The sequence below is a fragment of the Lissotriton helveticus genome, chromosome 2_1 (assembly GCF_964261635.1).
Source record: "Lissotriton helveticus chromosome 2_1, aLisHel1.1, whole genome shotgun sequence".
In the NCBI taxonomy this organism is placed as follows: domain Eukaryota; kingdom Metazoa; phylum Chordata; class Amphibia; order Caudata; family Salamandridae; genus Lissotriton; species Lissotriton helveticus.
The window spans coordinates 552,146,431-552,169,248 of record NC_136059.1 but is presented as its reverse complement, the minus strand read 5'-3'; the positions used below and the strand labels follow the sequence as shown (position 1 = coordinate 552,169,248).

Here is a 22,818-nt window from a genome sequence, read left to right as displayed (position 1 = left end):
CTTTATTTATAACATTTTACACAAAATTGTGGGTTTGCACATCAATACATGTAAAAAAGGACAAAACTAAACATGTAACTTTACTAATGCTATAAATGTAACATTTGGTAGATTTATAACTATTCACTTTACAAAAAACAAAATTAATACTTTTATCATTTGAAAAAATATAAACAAAAAAAAAATGTACATTTGCAACACCAAAAGGTCAAACTTTTCTATTGCGAGACCTATTGCATTTTCAATGCTTGTTTTTATTTGAAAACACACTGTGCGAGGTCTGCGTGATGACGCATTTGTTCAGTGATGTATTTCATGAGGATTCCTACCGGTTTGTGATCCAAAATGGAGTCCTAGAGGAGTGTGTTTGGGTCTGCGTAAGAGTGCCGTAGGTCTTTGCCGACCACTTCCTTTAACGTGGGTAAACGGTTGTTGCCCTGCCTCTTGCGTCGTGTTAGGAGGCCTATCGTGGTCCTAGATGCGGTTTTTATGCTGTGAGGACGTCATGCGGACCCACTAATGTGTTGTGCATACAATCTGTGAGGGATGAGGGCACGAGGAGTACATTGGCCATGGAGGCAAAGGCGCTTTACCAACTAAGTAGGCTCGACTAACAATGTTTTTTGAAAATCTGGAACTTTAAATAAATAAAGGTCAATACAAGTGACAAGCATCCTTAAAGCTCATATTTTGATGGGCAAAATGGGGCAGCAGCAGGGGAAACACACACACACGGTGCTCAAGAGAACAACCTAGCAGCTCAGGTCTCTGGTTTCCACAGAAGACACTATAGACGACAAAGCGTTTCTAGTCTCACAACAAGCAAAAAAAAAATAAAACGAGTCACGGCCTGCCGGCCGTGAAAGTGAAAGTACGGCCGGCCGGCCGTGAATAATTAGGGGAGGAGCAGCCAGGAGAGAGCAGGAGCAGAGGCGCCAAGCTGGGGAACAGATGGCTGGCGATTTGATGATGTGCACGCGCATTTTAGCTCAATGCGCTTGCGCATTGACCTAAAAGCGCACGGGCACAGCATCAAATCGCCAGTCTAGTTAAACTCTGTTTAAGCCCCTATAGTCTCGCTCCGCTCAATGCGCATTGACAGGCGAGACCTAAAAAGAATTGAACAGTCAATTTAATTTGGTGTATAATTAAATATCAGAGGCAACCTCTTACTTTTGCATAAAATTCAAAAGGTGGGTGATGTGTGCCACTTTTTAGATTTTGAAATTAAACCTGTTAACGTTAGCACACTGTTTATTTTGATAATAGTGACCAATAGTTTCAGGAGGCAAAACATCAACAGTCACATTTAAACATTTAGCAAAGAAAGTAATACACAGAGCCTTACATGTGTATGAGGCAAAACATTTATTACGTTTTCAATGTATAGTGATTTACACAATCATTCTGGCTGGAATTCAACTATTTGTAACACAGCAGAAGTGGAATCTCATTGAGTAAGCACATTCAAATGCAAGGCAATATACTTCAGCAGTGCTCAGAATTTCTTAAAACAAAGTGGAATGATCACTATGTTGATGTATAAAAACATCACATACTGGTAAATATTATGCTTCTAACTTCACTGACTCCAAGACCACACGTGCATCATTGTATTCCTCTGCTTCATCCAACTCCTTTTCATTCTCCTGAAATGAGGAAAATTTTAAAAGTCAATATTAATTTCATAAAGAACAAATGATCCACTTTGCTAAGACTTATAATAATTCATATATTGAGTGTAAGCTAAATAAGGCAATTATAAAGTCATAATCTTTGACCCTTTGTCAGAGGAAACAGAGAAATCGCAGTGGGAAAAATGCAATAAGACTGTCTCATCTCGTCAGTATTGTCACAGGAACCAAGTACTTCTGAATGTAATAAAGTAATACTCATGAGAGCTACATACATACAAAGAAGATACAATTGATGTCACCCAGATGAACACCAAAGTATCAGCTGTTGGGCTTTGTAAATATGTGGAACTACAACCTGGACTTGATCTGTGACACATATTTCACCCTTTGCATTCTGTATTCTGCAAACAAACTGGTTGGGTTATTTTGGGCAGTCTTTAAAATTAGGATAACTGGTGCAAATATGGCAGTACCATCCCAACTTAACAGAAGGCAGGTTTCATTCTAACCTGTGATACACCCTAGTGTCTTGTAATGTAAAAGAGCTGGAAGCTCAAGAGCTTCTACCTTAAGGTGGATTAGCCGTTCTTACTCCCAACTGGCTCAGGATACTCTGACATAGGGGACATAGGGGTATGGCTAGCTCTTACTTTTTCACAAGGGCAAAAGCAACTCTATGCTACTGGGTCAGCAGTATAAAGAAATACTTTCATAAATTACCCATTGATGTCTATCTTAAAGCGAGCTGAGACTACAAAAAAAGCCTTGTGATTAATCTAATGTGCACAGATTAGCCGTTCAACTTTTCCAAGGATCATTGCAAGTCTTAAGGCAAAACCTTTTCCAAGGTCTACAAATAATTTGGATCTAGGCTAGTATTGTTTGAGCACTGTTCTGAGGCAATTTACATGGCTGCTGATGTTCTTATTTGAGTACTGCCCTTTCAGAACATTGGCACAGCATTGCATTCCTTATCCCGTGCTCAAGCTATGTAAAGCACTTTCTGACAAGAGATTCTGTTTCAGCAGTTTGCAACAGATTGCGCTTCCAGTTCAGCACCGTATGTCATCACATTTGCTACCAAAATCAAGAGAAGGTCAAGTTCAAGACATTCTTAAAAATTTCGGTGCAGCTCCATTCCTTTTAATTATATACAGCAAGTATATTTTTACAAGGTTAGGGTTCTATAAATATGTACGGATGTATGGTGAACTGAATACTATTTAAGTACAGTTGGTAATCATAAGGTAGCAGGAAAAGAAAATAACATTTTAACATGTGTTATATGAGAACGCATACCAATAAAATATCACTAAAGACAACTTCATCTCGGGATAACGATTCTCATTAAAACTCCCCAAAAATCTTACTGGGGGTAAGTTGCTATACAACTATTGGGCAAATATTGCCACATTATCATTTACAAGCTCTGAACATTGTTTGACAGTTGCATTCAAACAAAGAGGCAAAGGAAACCACAAAATTACTGAATTTATTAAACGGCTTTTCACGAAGCCAGAAGATACATTACATTAGACATAATCACAACTCTAAAGCCTGTTTTTAGGGAGAAGGCAGAGTCCTAACGTATTAACTTGTATATTCATTAACGTATTCCCACTAAAACTACTTTGCTCTGTGTATCGGTCGAACAGTTCACAACGGGCCAATCCTGAGGCAGCATCCACTTCATAGTCCTTAGTGCGTCTTTCTTCGCTGCTCGAAGCCAAATAAGTCGCATTGTTTTCTGTTCCCGTTATTCTTTTTAGTGTTTAACTATTTAATATATGTGAGTGTTTTCAGCCAAGGTTGTGGGTCAGCTTTTGAACTTATACGCAACCAGATACTATTATCCCTGGTCTACAGAGTGCGGAGAGGTCCTCCCTGAGCTAAGTGACCTTTGGTAGTGCTATTTCTCTATGGTTGGTGTCACGCGATTTTGGAATTCTTGTCAGACAGGAGCCAGAATCCTGCGCCCACTGCCTGCGACTCTGCTGCCACTGAAGAGTGACACCCCTTCTATAGGGGGTCTGTACAGGCATACAGCATGAAAGAATTTGGTATTGTGACGCCCTTTCATTGCAAGTGTCGGTAGTGACTGGATTTTCTTATACACCACCCTAAACGGTCTGCAGTAGGAGACTGCACCGGCCTCGCGGGGACACGCTCCCAGAAGACTATTTTCACCAATCTTCTAAAGTCTAATACCAGGGGGGTGGTGTCCCTAGGGCTTAGACTCCTGTAGACCTGTGGCTTTGCCTATTATTGATTCGCTGGACCCCCAGCACAAAATTCTACAGTGCTTCGCGCTGATCCTGGTCCTAGGCGCACTCCAGTAGCGCTGCACATAAGCAAATTCCTTAAGCACTTCAACTGCCCTTTTACCTGGGATTGTTTGCTTCCCTGACCAGTGGCATAGAAGAGGTCAGTGATGTCCAGTATGGTGGGTACCTCTTGGCTGCCCTCCAGTGGAACACAGATTATTATGATGCAGTAAATGCATTATTATATCGAGTGGTGGAGGAAGTCACGGCGCCTATGGAGCAGCGCTGGTCGCAGCAAATTTTGTGTGAGTGTGCAAAAAGATCTATACTGCAAGACCACACTGCCCCTAAACCCCTCCCACCATCCCGACCTGCAGATACTGACCGGGCCAAATGTACCGGAGAGGCGGGGTGGATCATGACACCTTTGCGCACCTCAGGCAGGCATTTCAGACTCAAATCCAGACCTCTCCTCCACCTGAGGACCCCCAGATCCAGCCAAAGGGTCTACAGACGGGCATCCTCCCAGCACCCCAGGGATGACTATGCCCACAGGGACACAAATGATGATGCAGGTCCTTCTCTGCCTTGGCACCCCTCTCTCACGCCCCCCGTCTTTGGCCCCAGTCCTCCAAGGAATTACGGGGCATGAAGAATTGAAGCCCCATTAGGGAAAGAAGCCAGTCATTGCTTCAAGGCCAAATGACCTCGCCCACTGTTAGATGGGAAGGTTGTCCTGACCACTGCACTGGATCCCAGATTGGCTACCTTCTAAGCCAAATTCAGTAAAGATACCAGAAAGGGCATTGATAGGTCATGGCGGGCGTGCCAGGATAAACTCATGGACAATGCCGGTCCATTGACTAAGATCCTAGATATGGCTGAGGATGCCATATTTTCACTATCTCATCTCCCTGGAGGTCCTCTTGTGGTGGGTACAGCACGCAATTGCCCTCATATGCAACACTAAATATGTGCTCTCCACGGAGCAGGGACATTCCTTTCTAATAAAAGTTGACCCGAAACGTGAAGACCTGGCGGACTCTGAGGGGGAGCAGTGGCGCAAGGGGGACTATTTGATGAGGCCTTTATAAAGGAGCTTGGAAATTGTTAATAAATTCACATCAATGGACAAAACTCACTCCTATATAAAGAGGGTTTCTCCTCCCAGGTTTTCCGCAGGGGCCACTGGGCCGGACAGTCCTTTTCCCAGTATCCTCCTAGAAGGCAAGGCTCCAGGCACGGCCAATACCAAGCTCAAGCCTGTTTTGGAAACTTCTATCCAACCCGTGGCCGGCAATTCAGAGGAAGATGACATAACGAATTCACCGCTGCCTCCACTTCTGGTAAGTGTTCACCCTTCTTCCCTTATAAAAGTCGGGGGCCGTCTGGTGAATTTTTTCCAAGTTTGGATGACAATCACAAGCAATGCGTGGGTCCTGCAGACGGTTCAGGGGTTCGGTATAGAATTCTACGGGTCCCCACTTCAGACTACACACCCCACACCACTTCAGTTCTTACGTCATGAGGTGGATTTAGTGTATGCAGAGGTTACCTCCCTGCTCGAAAAAGGAGCTATTTGCCCCGCCACCCCCCATCTGCATGGCTTCCTAAGCAACCTTTTCCATGTAGACAAGGCCGACGGGACAGAGACCCGTAATGAACATATGCGAGTTCAACAAGTGACTGGTGTACCACCACTTCAAAATGGAAGGGATCCACCACCTTCAAGATGTGTTACGCACGCAGACTGAATGGTCCACCTGGACCTGATGGTCACGTATTCGTCCATACCAATTTTCTGCCCAACCGGAGGTTCCTCCGCTTATCTGGCAGCAGCAGATGTTTAGAAAAATCAGTGAACCAAAGGCAGCAATGAGCCGGCCATCTATGACAGAAATGACTAATTTGAGATATGTAATGCAATCGGATGTAGTGATGGTCAATATTTTATTCAGTTTAGAAGTAGCATATCTTTCCAGTCACTACTGGGTTTAGTTGATGCATTTTTGTTGAAGATCTAACAACGGGTATGATCTCAAATGGGTTAGAAAATAGCCAATTACATTTGTCTTTATTGATCAGTGATATATAGAGCACCTTGCCAGAACAGGTTTTAGCGTATGCTCAACTTTATAGGTGTGCCCTGAGTAATACTGTTGCAGGTGAAACACCTCTAAACTGGCAGGCAGTTCTCTGGAAGTCAGTCGTATCATACCAAATATGGAAGTCTTCTAGACAGCATAAAGTAGGATAATCCAGTATGATGGTATTAAGAAAGGCTTGAGCAAATGATGTGTTATAATCTGACAAGGATATGTAAATTTGCAGGAAATAGTACAAGCAGCTGGGTGACTGTTACATGTGACGAGTAACGATTCACGTTCTGATACGGAGAATGAAAAGTTGATCTGTCATAATAATGGTGAGAACCCCTCCTGCTTGTTTATGTGTTTGATTTCTAACAAAGGTACTGTGTCCTAAAGCTTTTATTTCAAGTAAAACTGGGTTTGCATCTACTAAGGGCCAGGTTTTGGCAACCAAAGCTAGCTTGAAATTATTGTCAAAGATCAGATCATGAGTGTAAAAGCAGGAGAGAAAGAGGAAGGTATCCTAAAATAAAAACACATCAGAATTCAAGCAAGGCAGATCTTAAGGAAAACCACGCACACTCACTTGCATTCATGGACGGGCAATGATATAACAGAATTGATTATTCAATTCAATTCAATTCAAATAATTTATATAGCGCGCTACATACCCAGAGGGTCTCAAGGCGCTTGAGGAAGGGTGGGGAATTACTTGTCGAATATCCAGGTTTTAAGTTGGTTTTAAGATTACACATTTTCGTTTAGACTGGGAATACCATGGAGACTATTGAGGAATGTGAAGCATATTAGACATTCGAAACCGCAGTACAGTATCCAGAAGCATAACACTTCTGGGGCAATAATGGTCACTTTCAGATCATGAGAGGCAATGGAGATGCACTTTATCAGTGGTTGGGAACTCTTTGCAGTTCTGTATTCATGCCCTATGTATTGTGCAGAAGAGAGAAAACAGGAAACCATAAATACCAACACAGTCTTGTCCAAAACTGCATTGGGTGCATACTCAAAATAAGCACAGGCAAAGACAATTGGGCTGGCACTGGCTGGCAGCCTTCTGGCTTTGTCAATGTGTGTTTTGTTTTAGTTTTGCAAAACATTGTTGGAGGAGCTGCTGCATCCTTACCAAAATAAAAAATAAAAAAGTTGAATCAAAAATATTTTTGGGACTCAAAGCACATTGTCATACAGTCCCAGGGGACAAAGGGAACTAATGTGTCTGCAGCTGTACTTCTAGTGAAAGAGCAGAATCCCATCACTCACACTGAAGTTAGCCAGTTGCTGAAGTGGGCTGACCCGTTGCTCATGTTGTGTGCAGAAGAAAAGTGAGAACGACAATAACCGAAAACGGTCTGAAATCTCCTATAAGTAAGTACATCATGCATATAATTTTAGTAAAATCAAAAGGTTTTGGATAAAGCAAGACCTTAAAGAAAAAAAAAATGGTTGAAAGCAAAAATATTTTAAGTCCCCCATGAAATATGGGGTTTTATACAGATTCATTTTTCGGGAAAAAAAACCCCTCAAACATGTCAATTATATACATTTATAACTAATTACAGAATTTAACATGCTATTTCCGTTGTTGAGTGTGGAGAAGTGCTGAGAATCACTAGAGTCAACGCCTCATGCTGTTCTCTCTCATCAATGGTAATAAATAGCATATTACTCAATGCTAACCTGCATATATGGTTTATGCAATTGCATTTTTTCATGTGCATTTAGAATTTTAAAGAAAAGTATTTAACCAAAATGGGATCAAATTCTTCTGAAGAGGCCTGGCTAGATGGGGAGTTGTTTGAATTTGAATTTAAAATATTTATTGAGCGCATCATTCACCATGCGGTTTTTTGGCGCTATGGAGGCAAAATTAGCAGTAACACACACCAGAACTGAGGGGGTAACAGGGAAAGGAGAGGAAGTTACATTGGGAAAGCTTGGGTAAAAAGAAAAGTCTTAAGATGTTTTCGAAAAACAGAGTAATGTGTAGCCAGACGCAGATGATCAGGGAGGGAATTCCAGAAGGAAGGTGCCAGAACAGAGAAATTGGAACCACCCCATTTCTTGCGTCTGTATCGGGGAACATGTAGAAGTGATTGAGTGGATGAGCGCAGCTCGCGAACAGGGGTGTATTCTTTAAGTAAAGAAGAAATAAAGGCAGGGGCAGTCCCTTGACGTGCCTGGAAGACCATGCATCCAGTCTTAAAAAGAGATCGCTCCTTAACAGGCAGCCAATGTAATGCTTTCAGCAGGGGGGTAGAGTGGTGAGAATGGGGAAGACCATAGATCAATCTGGCCGCCTGGTTTTGAACCAGCTGGAGCTTCTGCAGACTATAGGCCGGGATGCCGTTGTAAAGGGCATTAGCATAGTCCAGCCGGGAAACAACCAGAGCGGACATGATTAATCTGAGAGCGGAAGGAGAGAAGAAACGGGACACAGAGCGGATAGTACGAAGTACAAAAAAGCAGGAAGACACCACAGAACTAATTTGTGAGTGAAGATTGAGATGATTATTATGAATGTCAGCAGCCCTACATGCCAAGAACAGATGCATACTGGTAAGTAGCATATTCCGTTCGAGGCATGTGGGCTGCTGAATTCATATCTGTGCATAGAATGTATAGCAGTTTCTCCCTTAGCGGTGGCTACCTGTGCCAGCTGCAGCAGTCTGAAAAAGAGTTTTTACAACAGCCTGTCCTACAGCTGCTTGGAATGTACATCTACACAATAGTGTTTTGTGAATGTATGAATGGTAGACCATGTGGCTGCTCTACATATTTCCTCTAGAGGAATATTTCCTAGGAAAGCCATGGATGCCCCAAGCTTGCGTGTAGAATGCGCCCTTGGGGGAACTGTTAAAGTGCGTTTTGCTTTGAGATAACATATTTGGATGCACTTAACTATCCATCTGGCTAACCCAGATTTTGAAATGGGGTTGCCCTTGTGTTGTGGTGAGAAGGCAACAAACAACTGTTTAGATTTTCGAAAATCCTTAGTTCTATCAATGTTGTATAGAAGTGCTCTTTTGACATCTAGTGTGTGTAGAGCCCTTCCAGGTACTGACTGTGGATTTGGAAAGAACACTGGCAGTTTTATTGTTTGATTGATATGAAACTGGGATACCACCTTGGGCATGAACTTAGGGTTTGTTCTAAGAACTACCCTATTGGCATGTCTTTGGATGAATGGCTCTTGAATAGTTAGGGTATGTAGCTCACTAACTCTTCTAAGTGAAGTAATTGCCACTAGGAATGCCACTTTCCATGTTAAAAATTGTAATTCGCAGGAATGCAATGGTTCAAATGGTGGTCCCATTAGTCTGGTTAAAACGATGTTAAGGTTCCAGACAGGTGAAGGTGGGTGTTTTGGGGGGGGATTATTCTTTTGAGTCCCTCCATGAATGCCTTAATCGCAGGTACTCTGAATAGCGAAAGATGCTGCCTGTTTTGAAGATAAGCTGCAATGGTAGCCAAGTGTATTCTTATAGATGAATAAGCTAGATTGCAACGATGTAGGGGCAAAAGATAGCAAATGATATTTTGCGTTGAAGCATCTAGTGGGTTTACGTCATTGTTATTGCAGTAAATGACAAAACGCTTCCATTTTGCGGCATAACAAGCTCTGGTTGTAGGTTTCCTTGCCTCCTTGATAATGTTCATACAGTCAGGAGGTAAGTTTAGGTACCCAAACTCTAAGACTTCAGGAGCCAGATTGCAAGGTTCAGCTGTTGCGGATCTGGGTGTTGTATGTTTCCATGGCTCTGAGTGAGTAGAGTGGGCGTTAGCCCCAGTCTTTGATGAGGTACCACGGAAAGTTCTAGGAACGTTGTGTACCATGGTGGCCTCGCCCATGTTGGAGCAACCAGGATTAGTGTCAGTGAATGCTGGCGTAGTTTGCGTGCCACTAGCGGTAGTAACGGTGCTGGGGGAAAAGTGTATGCAAATCTGCCTGACCAGTTCATCCATATCGCATTGCCCTGCGACTGCGGATGTGGAAACCTGGCGGCAAAGTACCGGCATTTTGCGTTTTCCTTTGTGGCGAACAGGTCTATCTCTGGTTGTCCCCACTGTTGGAAGTATGGTTGGAGCACCGTGGGATGAATCTCCCACTCGTGCAGCTGTTGGCTGTGTCTGCTGAGCAGATCCGCTACTTGGTTGTGTTTGCCTGGGAGGTGTTCCGCCATGAGAAAAATGTTTCTTTGGATGGCCCACTTCCACATGCTTTGTGCTAGATGTGATAGCTGTGGGGAGTATGTTCCTCCCTGTTTCTGTATGTAGTACATTCCTGTCATGTTGTCCGTCCTGATCAACACAGCTTTGTTGCATAAATGTACTTTGAACGCTTTCATTGCCAGAAAAATTGCCATCATTTCCAGCAAGTTGATGTGCATTTTCTTTTGTTGTGCTGTCCATAAGCCCTGCACTGTGTACTGAAGGACATGGGCTCCCCTTCCTATGAGAGATGCGTCCGTTGTCAGCACGATTTGTGGTACAGGCTCCTGGAACAGTCGTCCCTTGCAAAGGTTTTGTGGGTTCCACCAATGCAGAGAGTTGTATGCACGACTGGTCACCAACACTAGGTCTTTCAAATGTCCTTGAGCCTGGTTCCACTGCCGTGCGAAGCACTCTTGTAGCGGGCGCATGTGTAGTCTGGCGTGAGGGACTATGAAGATGCACAAGGCCATCATGCCTATGAGTTGCATAAACACTGGGGCAGAGAGCGAGTGTTGGAACTTGAACTTTTGGATTAGTAGCTGCATACTGTTTATTCTTGCAGCGTTTGGGTATGCTTTTGCTGTCAAGGTATTCACTGTTGCTCCTAGGTACTGCTGTACATGGGATGGCTGAAGGTGAGATTTTTGGTAGTTTAGGGTGAAGCCTAGGCTGTGCAGTAGGTGAATTGTTTTTGACATGTGGCTGGCACACTGCTGGGCTGACTTTGCTTGTATAAGCCAGTCGTCCAGGTACGGATAGACGTGAATCTGTTGTCTCCTTCAATGTGCAGCTACTGTCGCTAGGCATTTTGTGAACACTCTTGGAGCTGTTGTTACTCCAAATGGAAGCACTTTGAATTGGTAATGTTGATTTAGTAGCGTAAACCTCAGATACTTCCTGTGAGCAGGATGTATCGGGATATGGAAATATGCGTCTGCGGTCCAAGGTTGCGAGGAAGTCTCCTTGCCGCAACAGTGGTAATACTTGTTGTAGAGTGAGCATATGAAAATGCTTTGATAAGATGTATTGATTTAGGGGCCTGAGGTCCAATATTGGTCTGAGAGACCCGTCCTTTTTGGGGATGAGGAAGTATAGCAAATATACTCCTGTACCTTGATGTTCTAATGGTACTAGTTCTATGGCCCCTTTTTGCAGCATGCTGATAACTTCTTGTTGCAATAAGTCGAGGTGTTCTGCGGACATAGGCCGGTGTTTTGGAGGTATGTTGGGTGGTGCGGAGGTTAGCTCTAGGCAATAGCCATTTTGGATAATTTGCCTTACCCACTTGTCTGTAGTGATGTTTGTCCAGACTGGTAGGAATTGTTGTAAACGTCCCCAGACCGGTGTTATGTGGTCTGGGGGTAGCGCTAAGGAGTCACTATTTTGTATTTGCAGAGGATCTGGTGGTTTTGTTCCCTCGTCCTCTGCCTTTGGTATTATTGCTGCGGTATCCACCTCTATTGTTTTTATTGTAGGTGGTTTGTGTGTTTCCTTTATAGTTTGTGGTCTGCTGTGATGAGTTGCCTCTTGCAGCCCCCCTGTAGCCTGAGCGACGAAAGGAGCCTCTATGTTGTTGTGAATGTAGGGCTCCCATTGACTTAGCCGTCTCAGTGTCTTTTTTCATTTTGTCCAGTATTGTATCAACATCTGGACCAAACAAGAAGTCAGGATTAACGGGCTGGTTTAACAAAGTGGACTGAACTTCGTTCTTAAAACCAGAAATGCGTAGCCACGCATGTCTCCTGATCATAACACTAGGTTAATAGATCTGGCAGCTGGATCCGCCACATCTAAGGCACATTTAATGGAAGCGTTTGTGATTAGCTTTCCCTCCTGTATTAGTTGTTCAGATTGTTCTTTGTAAGCGTCAGGTAGATGCTGTAAAAGCGTTTCTAAGGTATCATAGTGTGCCCTGTCATACCTGGCTAACAGGGCTTGCGTGTTTGATATTCTCCATATATTAGCTGCCTGTGCGGCTACCCTTTTCCCCGATGCCTCAAAAATCTTTGATTCTTTGTCAGGGGGGGTGCAGCTTCCCCAGTTGTCTGAGAGTTTGCACGTTTACGTGCATTCGCTACCACCAAAGAATCTAGAGGCAGTTGTCCCTTAATGTATGTAGGGTCTACTGGCGCTGGCCTGTATTTCCTTTCTATCCTTGGGTTAATGACCCTGGCCCTAGTGGTATCCTTAAAATTGTACCCTGCATGTTTAAGTACCCCTTTTAACAAAGGCAGTGTTTTAACTGTCCTTTCTGATGTTGCAAAAGTGTCAAAGAGGAAATCTTCCTCTACATGATCTGCATGCATGTCCACATTGTGATGGCTGGCTGCTCTTTCTATTAATGAATTAAAAGCAGCTGTTTCTTCTGTAGGAGAAGGCCTAGCAGGGTATGCAGGTGTATCAGGGATGGGTTGCAAATCACCTTGTTGTGTTGGGTCAACCCATGGCTGTGTGCGACTGTCTGGGTCAGCATCCACTGGATAGTTGTATTCTTGATCATATTCCTCATCCACTTCCTCATCTGAGTGTGTGGGTGTACATGAATATGTGTGTGGCCTATGTGGCTGAATAGGCTCAAAAAGAATAGGTGAGGTAGAACAGTCCCTTTTCTTTTTAAATGGAATAGTGTAGGTGTCCCTGTCAGTTTCTGGCCTAATTTTCCTCTTGTAGATAGTGAGTTTGCCAGAGTTAGGATCAATATATAGTTTTGATTGTTCAACTGATTCAGGGTCTGGATATAAGACTTCCTGTTCAGCAGTCTTTTGTGGTTTTGCCAAAGTCTTTTGTTTTATTAGCTTTGGTTCGACGCTGGCTTTTGGCTCGACCGCCTTTGACTTTGAGGTAGGTGGGAGTCCAAATTTAATCGGTCGGAGTGTCTTTTGTGGTACTACGGTTTATTTTTGTAGTGCCAGTTTCTTTGGTGCCGAAGGTCTGTCGACAGTCTTTTTTGCGTCGAGTACTACTTTTTGTACTTGTGCTGATTTTGGAACCGTTGGTTCTGGATCGACACCCTTTGATGTAGGTTCGATTCTCTTTTTCGGTTCGATTTTCTTCGGCTCGATGCTTTCCTTTTGGATAGCAATTGTTTTGTCTGCCTTTTGCATGGGTTCGACAACCTTCTTTGGATCGAGTACCTTGTGTGTTTTTGTCAGCACTCGGCGCCGACGTTTTCGGTTCGACGCCCTTTTGTTTTGGCGCAGGTACCGTGGCGGTGCTTTTCGGCTTGATGACCTTTATGTTCGACGCCGATGGTTCAACATAGTTCGGACCGAAGACTGTGTTGTCTACAAGCTTTTTCGGTCTCGACTCCGATGGATGGACGTAATGCGGTCCGAAGACCGTGTAGTCGATCAGTTTCGGTTTTGTTTTCTGTTCTACCACCTTTGGTTTCGATATCACCAATCCTGGAGCTTGTTGATTCGACGGCTCTTTAGTAATATTCTTAGCCGGGCTGTATTGCGGGGCTGTAGAATGTCTTTCGAGATCTTGGCTAAGGCCTTGTGGCGATGCCTCGACCTGAGCCTGTTGAACCATGGAGGTGGACGTATAGGCCGCCGTAGTTACGGTCGGGCCCGTTTAGTCACTGGAGTCGTCCTCTACGGCTCCAATTCCTTGCTCGTCGTCCCCTACCTCGACAATGTCTTCTTCCTCGTTGATGTAGTAGTCGGAGTCGTGCTCCGATCCTTGATCCGACTGTTCTTCATATTCTTCTGCCTCGACAAGATCGTCTCCATCACCGAAGATATTGTCTGGCTCTGGCGCGTGTCTCTGCATGGTGAGTCTAGCTGCCCGTCGAGTTCGAAGTGTCTTTTTTGAACGAAACTGGGCACAGGCTAGGCAGTCAGATTCATCATGTTCTGGAGATTAACACTTGTTACATACAGGGTGTTTATCGATATGTGGGTATTTGGAGTTACATTGAGGGCATCTCTTGAATGGGCTCCGTTCCATCGACGAGTGGTCGCGTGGCGTCGAGAATGCCCACGGCCCGATTCGACGTCCCAAGTAGTATAGGTTGGTAAAGAAGTTTGTCGGCACCGATAAGAGACAATACAGACGATAGCGGAGGCCTTTTGGCCTCTAGAAAGAGTAGTTTCGATTCCGAACTTCGAGTAAAGAAAGATACATCCGAACCCAATGGCGGAAAAAACAATCTGAGGATGGAGAGGATGCCCATGCGCACTGTAGTCCTAGGGAGGAGCCACCTATCTCGTGATACTTCGAAGACTCTTCCAGGACAACAACATGCAATCATCCGGACCCAACACTAGGCGGCGATCTATGCACAGATATGAATTCAGCAGCCCACATGCCTCGAACATCGATTACTTCAACTATTGCTTCAACAATGATGCTAATGCGCAAGACCTGACCAATTGGTCAAACTGGTGGCACTTCATCTGCCTTTAACTTAAGACCGCCGAGAGGTAATATGCCGGACACAGTAGTTTAGTAATCCAGACATTGGTAGCTAAGAGTTCAAGTTCGAGCATTTGTATAGCGCACTACTCACCCAGAGGGTCTCAAGGCGCTTGGGGAGGGGATCGTTATTTGTCGAATAGCCATGTTTTAAGTTCTTTTCTGAAGGAGATGTGGTTTTGAGTAAGGCGGAGGTGAGCGGGGAGTGAGTTCCAGGTCTTGGCAGCAAGGAATGAGAATGATCTGCCACCCATGGTGGATCTTCGGATGCGCGGGACTGCGGCGAGGGCTTGATTGGACGATCTTAGTTGGCGGGTGGGTTTGTAGAATGACAGTCGAGTGTTGAGGCATTCGGGTTCTAGATTGTAGAGGGCTTTGTGTGCGTGGGTGAGAAGGCGGAAAGTAATTCTTTTGTTGATGGGAAGCCAGTGGAGGTCTTTTAAGTGTCCGGATATGTGATCTTGGCGAGGGACGTCTAATATGAGTCTCGCTGATGCGTTTTGGATGCGTTGGAGTTTTTTCTGTAATTTTGCTGTGATTCCGGCATAGAGGGTGTTTCCATAATCCAGTCGACTCGTGACCAGTGCGTGGGTGACAGTCTTTCTTGTCTCGAGGGGGATCCAGCGGAAGATCTTTTTGAGAATGCGAAGTACGTTGAAGCAGGAGGATGAGACTGCGTTGACTTGTCTGGACATCGAGAGAGAGGAGTCTAGGATGAAGCCAAGGTTACGTGCATGGTCTGTGGGAGTGGGTGCTGTGCCCAGTGCGGAGGGCCACCAAGAGTCGTCCCAGGCAGAGGGGGAAGATCCTAGGATGAGCACCTCGGTTTTGTCTGAGTTGAGTTTTAGGCGGCTATGTTTCATCCATTCGGCTACTTCTTTCATGCCTTCGTGAAGATTGGTTTTGGCTGTTTTGGGGTCTTTGGTGAGGGACAGGATTAACTGGGTGTCGTCGGCGTTAGAGATGATGTTGAGGTTGTGTTGACGCGCGATGGAGGCGAGAGGACTCATGTAAACGTTGAAGAGGGTGGGACTGAGTGAAGATCCTTGTGGTACGCCACAGATGACTTCAGTGGCCTTTGAGATGAATGGGGGAAGTCGAACTCTTTGGGTTCTCCCAGCGAGGAATGAGATGATCCAGTCCAGGGCTTTTCCTTGTATGCCGATGTTGCTGAGGCGTTGTATAAGGGTGATGTGGCAGACTGTGTCGAAAGCGGCGGAGAGGTCGAGTAGAATGAGGGCCACAGTTTCTCCGTTGTCGAGTAGTGTTCGGATGTCGTCAGTCGCTGCGATGAGGGCGGTTTCGGTGCTGTGTTTGGCTCGAAACCCAGATTGAGATGGATCGAGGGAGTTGTTGCATTCAAGGAATGCGGCGAGTTGGCTATTGACAGCTTTCTCAATGACTTTGGCCGGGAATGGGAGGAGGGATATGGGTCGGTAGTTTTTGAGTTCCGAGGGGTCTGCTGTGGGTTTCTTCAGGAGGGCGCTGAGTTCGGTGTGTTTGCAGCTACTTGGAAAGGTGGCAGAGTTGAACGAGCAGTTGATGACGTCACGGAGATGGGGTGCGATGATGGAGTCAGCTTTGTTGAAGATGTAGTGGGGGCAGGGGTCGGTTGGCGAGCCGGAATGGATTGAGTTCATTAGGCGGGTGGTATCCTCAGTGGTGATTGGGTTCCAATTGCTGAGGATGTTAGTTGGCGGAGTAGGATCTGAGGGGGGTGGGGAGGGCTGATCGCTGGGGGTATTCTCGAAGCTGTTGTGGATGTCGGCTATTTTGTTGTGGAAGAAGGAGGATAGCGCATCGCAAAGGTCTTGGGAGGGAGTGATGTCGTTTGATGCTGCGGTGGGGTTGGTGAATTCTTTGACGATGTTGAAGAGTTCCTTGCTGTTGTGAGAGTTGTTGTCGAGACGATCCTTGAATGCTGATTTTTTGGCGGATCGAATCAGTTGGTGGTGTTTGCAGGTGGCTGCCTTGAGGGTGGCCATGTTGCCGGTGGTTGGGTTTTTTCTCCATGTTTTCTCCAGGGTGCGGCATAGCTTCTTGGATTTTTTAAGGTCATCGTTGAACCAGGGAGCCTTTTTGTTGGCTGATTTGATCTGGTGCTTTTTCAGGGGTGCTAATTCGTCCGCACAGAGGGTGATCCATTGTTTGAGATTGGTGGCCGCTTGGTTTGGGTCCAGTGAGAGGGTGGGAGGGTTTTGGTTGAGTGATGTGAGGAGTTGGTCGGAGGTGATTTTGTTCCAGTTTCTTCGAGGGATAGGTTGTGGGCGGTTGTGGTTCAGGGTGGTTTTGTAGCTGAAGTGAACACAGCTGTGGTCCGTCCAATGGAGAGCTGTGGTGCGATCGCAGGTGATATGCTTGCTGGAAGTGAAGATAGGGTTGAGTGCGTGTCCGGCAGCATGGGTGGGGGTGTCAACAAGTTGTTTGAGTCCGAGGTTGGTCAGGTTGTCTAGAAGGGTGGTGGTGTTGCTGTCATGTTTGTTTTCAAGGTGGTAGTTGAGGTCTCCTAAAAGAATGTAGTTCTCGGAGGCGAGGGCATGTGGGCTGATGAAGTCTGTGATGTCATTGCAGAATTGAGTGCGGGTGCCTGGAGGCCTGTAGATGAGGGTGCCTCTAAGTGTGGTCCTGGGGTCGGTGTGGATCTGGAAGTGGAGATGTTCGGCGGTTGCAAGATTATCGTCGGAGCTGGTCGTGATTTTGATGGTGTTCCTGTGGATGATGGCGATGCCTCCTCCTGTTTGATTGGTGCGGTCTTTTCAGGTAATCTTGTAAGCGTCTGGTATGGCTATGGCGATGTCGGGTGCTGATTATGTGTTCATCCATGTTTCTGTGAGGAAGGCGATGTCCGGTGACGCAGTGTCGAGTAGGTCCTAGAGTTCAGTGGCGTGTTTGTGGACCGAGCGGGTGTTAAGCAGGATGCACTTCAGGCGGTTGGAGTCGGAGTTGTGTGTGGAGGGAGTGGGTTTGGTGAGGGTCCTGAAGCAGTAGAACTTGCAGGAGAGGCAGGCGAATGGGCCGTGTGTACGTCCTGGGGTGGCTTGGCAGCATTGTGGTGTGCGTTCGGGGTTGAGGGCGTGGAGAGTTGCGGCATTATATGTGGTTTTAGTGGGTTGGGAATTGCGGGGACCAGGGGGACCAGGGGGACAGGCGCTGGGCGCGGTCCAGGCGCAGACGGGCTTACCTTTGGCGCACCTTCGGCGTGACCGCTGCGCGTGAACGCTGCGCGGGAAGGCATCTGTCATAAGTGGATGGAGGAGAGGGGAGGGGCGAGGGCGGGGCAGCTGGGAGGCGGGATCGTGGTGGGGAACCGGGCTTGGGGTTAAACAACAAACAACAAAATGGCTGCGAGCCAACACAAACAGATTAGAGCACAACCTGAGTTAGGCTAGGGAAAGGGCAATGGCGCCAGCACAATCAACCCAAAATCAATAACACAGTTTAAAGGCAGAAAACGCAGTTGATTGGTGAATTAATGTGCACTGTGGCAGTATAGCGCTCTGAAGTGATCCAAACTCCTGTGTAGTGCTACGGAAATTAAACAGCACTCTAGCACACGAGAAAGTGGCAGTAGTGCGAGCAGAGCGCTACTTCATTCGATCAGACACGCATAAAGTTAAGCAGCAGTAGTGCGAGCAGAGCGGGACCCAAATTCAATCAATATCAAATCAGCGGTAATGCGAGCAGCTGTAGCGTGAGCAGAGCGGGCACAAATTGAATCTGCAGTAATGCGGGCGGAGCGTTAATAAATCAGAATTCGGCAAGTAGCAGTCTGGAGCAATATCTTAACGATACCAGTTTCTGGGTCGGGTCAGGGAACAGCGATAGGAGCGACCGCTTCTGGCGAGTGCAGGACGGTCACCAAGAGCAAGGTGGCTCCCAGGCCGGTCTGTGGCCAGGGAGCATCTTTGCAGATGCTCGACTATTTCAGCAGCAAAGGCTCACTGCCAGCTTCCTGGATGGCTCAAGCTGATTGAATCTTTTCTACTTAATATCACTTTCCACCAAATTAGCCTGGTGAGAGGTGGTTGCCATTTTGCCAAGGGAATTCTTTATGTGCATTTGTGAAGAGCACAATCACCCAGTACGATATGCTGGCGTTGAGCAGCTATGATTCTAGTCTCGACTATGGAAGTAGTAGGGGTATTCCAGAAGGTAAATTAGACTACACGAAGAGCAGGATTTTCAGCTTTTTGCTTAACTTAAAAATTGTGGAGGAGGTTTTTATGTGGGTCCTTTCATGACGGATTTGTTTTGCATACGAGTGAGATGTGTGCAAGTAGTTCAGCCACGGGGGCTTGGCTACGCGGCCCACTTGCATGGACACTTACTAGGGCTTCTCCGGAGCCCTCCTCACCTACCACATCCATCCGCCACACTAATTCGTCCTCAAGGTGCTAAACTGGACACCGGAAGAGGAGCGGTGCCCAACGCTGCAGCCCTGATAAAAATCGGACCCCGGGAGCCGAAGTAATCTTCCATCAGCACATCGGGGTCTGCGGCGAGGAAAAGACGGGCCTCGAGTGGTTGCGTCTGCCGTCGCAGACATCGAGGGTGCTGGCGTGCCTCCCGCCCCCATCCTGGGGGGGGGGGGGGGGGGTCACAGACACACCACGAGTCTAGGAAATCACCTCTGCACACCCCCGCGAGTCCAGGCACTGTGGTCCCACGCTCTGGTGAGGAGGCTGCAGCTTGGAGCGGATCTAGGGAGGTGGGGCCGGGTCCCTGCCATCGGACCGGGAAGCTCTGGGCGGCCATTAGCAGTGCGCTACCGGCTCTAGCAATCCTGCGATAGTGAGCACACGTGGAGCTGAGGTCGGGGTGTACACTGCCTGGGACCCCCAAACTGCGCAGACTGACACCCGGAGTGGCCACAACAGCTGTAACTGGGCTCCAGGGGACCGGCGGGCCACCCTTGCATCGGCCCGGGACAGTGATGTGCAACAAGTGAGGGGCCCCTGGCCAGAGGATTCTAGTGTCCTGGCCAGAGGATTCTAGTGTCCTGTGCTCCCCCCAGGAAAGAGGGCAGCTCCTTGTCCATGCCATGAGAAACTCCTAGTGTAGCCTGCACTCGTGCTGCCAGGTCAGGTGCCCCCTACTCTTCGCTGGTGTTGCCCGCTGGAGGTCCCCTGCACCTGCCCCCCCTTCGCTCCCCTCCTGTCACTCCTTTGGCTCCTCGATCTGTGCTGCAGCAGCCGATATACACCGAGGGGAGTGGCACTGGCTCTTGTGTTATTCGCAATCGGTGAGGCCAACTCCAGTGGTTTGCAACGCCGTCCTGATGTCCGAAGAGGGGGAGTCCTTCACGATTCACGGAGGGGGAACAGATCGTCACGAGAGCCTGCTTGAAGTGCTTAATTTGTGGGCTGTGTGCCTCTCCTCAAGGGACTATTTGTTCATGGTCCTGTGCAAAACTCTTCTATGAGCCCGGAATTCTGGCCCAGTGTACTCCTTAACCAGCACGTCGTGGGCCTGACGCATGAACACAACACTCACCATGTCCAACGCAAAAGGCGCGAAGACGTCCCAATAGAGCAGGCTGGATTGCTACACTTGTCCGAGGGCGGACTTACCCGACCGTAAGGGAGCAGGCGACAAACAACTCAGCGGTGCAGAGCAGGACCCCCCCCCCCCCCCGAACCCACAATGAAAGACTTAATGGCAGCGATAACCGGGGTTCGCACATCTATTGACGCCCTATCTACTGAGAGGACACTGATCAGGGAGGACCTCACCAAGAACAGGGAAAAGGTCAAACAGCTGGAACTCACCACCGCCAGTCTTGTGGAAGACACTTCGCAACTGAAGACCAATGTTAAAGAGCTCCAAGCCTTCCGTAGATTCGCAGAAGAAAAGCTGGACGACTACGAGGGGCGCTTACGACGTAACAACATCCACGTCCTTGGTGTGCCAGAGAAATCGGAGGGTCCCGCCGTGGACCTGTTTATTGAAAACCTAATCACGACAAAACTACAACCGAAGGGACTGTCCAAGCGGTGTGTGGTTGAAAGAGCGCACAGAGTGCCCGGAAGCCGTCCAAGGCCGGGTGCCCCACCTCGCCCGATCCTGGCCAGGTTGCTAAACTATAGAGACGGGGACACTATTCTCCAAGCCGCCAGGGTCGCTCCCCCGGTCCAGCTCGACAACTCAGAACTTACCTTCTTCCCAGACTTCACTCGAGCAGTGCAAATGCGACGACGCTCATTCCTGGATGTGAAGCGACGGTTGCGGGATAAAGGTCTTAAATACGCCATGCTCTTCCCTGCACGTTTACATGTTGAGGTTGATGGGGAAACCCGATTCTTTGACATGCCAGAGGTGGCATCTAACTGGCTGGACAGCTGGAGACCATCACCGGAAAGAAACCCCAACAACCGGTAAATGGAAGGTGTACTCTATTCGGATGACTGTTGGTGGTTCCTAGATACCTTTTTTCCTTGTGGGCTGGACTCCACTGGCAGCTCCTTGCAACTGAAGATGCCTGACTGTGCACTGGAGTACTGAATTATTTATTATCCTTTGATTTGGCTCTCTATTTTATAATGCACCTATAATCTATAATGGTAGGAAAGGGGGTTGGTGGGGCACTTAGTCTTCCCCCCACGTTCTTCTTTTAGTCATGTTGTTGGGCGACAGGCACTCTGCATTTTTCTTAACCATGGGCAGTTCTGAGCCCAGAGTGCAGGGAAGCAGGGCGGGAGGTTGGTTTTATTCATGTTTCTTATTTTTGCGTTATCTCGATGGTACAGTCCCTATTTGCAAAGAAAATTGCCACGCTTAACATGCATGTCAATGGGTACTTAGTGAAACAAAGAAGTTAAAATCTTAAGTTGGAATGTTAACAGGCCGGGGGACAAAATTAAGAGAAGCGTGGTGTTGCAATATAATAAGAGACTCTTTCCGGATATTGTATTGCTCCAGGAAACTCCCCTAATAGGCAATGTATTTATTTATTTTAAAAGTTTTATATAGCGCTGGCTAGACCCGGAGGTATCAGAGCGCTTTACATGAGCATCAGATCATAGTTACAGGTTACATCGTTACAAAGGTTACACAGTTCTTAGAGCATGGCAACATAGTTACTTGTAAGGTTGAGATAAACAATAAGCACAAATACGTAAGGGGAAAAGAAGGCAAGGTGAGAAATTCAGGGGGGTTGGAGTAGGGGAAATAGACAGATAATGAAGGTGGGAAAGAGGAGGGGAGGGGAGGGTGAGTGTCACAGCATGGGGAGAAGAGGGGAAGGGTGACGGGGACACAAACCGGTAGACGAGTCAAGGCAACGTCCAAAGTCCAGTAAGCTGTGAAGCCATGGGAAGTGGTATCCCTTTCCTATCTCTATTGCGAGAGGCTCCCTTTACGCAGTGGACTCTCTCAGAGAGGTCTCTGAGACTCCAAGGCCTACATACTGGATCCTTCCCCAAAAAGGGGAGAGGGAGTGCTTTGGCAAAGGGTGCCATACCATACCTCACGTGTGAGTGGCTCCCTTGGATCTCTACCCAACAAGGGGAGAAGGAGTGCTTAGTCAAAGGGCACAAAGGACAGGGGGTAGGCAGAGTAGCAGGCAAGGGGAGAGATTCAGGCAATGTAGGCAAAGCAATGCATAGGTGGGGATACTCTATGGTGGCACACGTGGGCTTTGCGTCCAACTCCAGAGGGGCGGGCATAATCCAAAAAAAGTCATTTCCGCTATCTATTACGTCCACCTACGTGAATGACCGAGGGAGGTATGCTGGAATTACGGGCACATGGGAGGGCCGAACCATCACTTTCATGTCAATTTATGTTCCCCAGGATTACAATTCGTTACATTTACTGACCTCAGCGCTATGCTTCTAACGCTGCCAGATGTGCAATTAGTGCTCGGCGGCGACTTTAACTCAGTTCGGGCTCATTAGCTAGACCCCCCCCCCCCGCACACTACCCCAAGCCGCTCACTCTTTTCCCAGTTTTTTAGAAGCGATGGTTTGGTGGACGGTTGAAGGACTTACAATCCAGATAAGATTGAGCACACTTTCCACTCCGGAGCGCACAATAGTCTCTCCCGTCTTGATTATATAATTGTCCCGGCTCCACAGGTCTCAGACATCCTTGAGATCCGACACCTTGCCAGAGGTATTTCCGACCACTCCCCACTGTGGGTCCACGTGGTACTGGATCATACACAAGTAGGGCATA

The 22,818-nt window shown here is 47.1% G+C and overlaps 1 protein-coding gene across 1 annotated transcript in view; it reads right to left on the bottom strand.

Annotated features, from left to right (window-relative positions):
• Positions 1-1,351: 1,351 nt before the first annotated feature.
• Positions 1,352-22,818, bottom strand: part of TBCA (tubulin folding cofactor A) — a 354,401-nt gene continuing 332,934 nt past the window's right edge. The window contains exon 4 of the mRNA XM_078675218.1: positions 1,352-1,649. Coding sequence (XP_078531344.1) covers positions 1,569-1,649 — 81 coding nt within the window. The 3' untranslated portion in view covers positions 1,352-1,568. The remainder of the gene's footprint in view (positions 1,650-22,818) is intronic.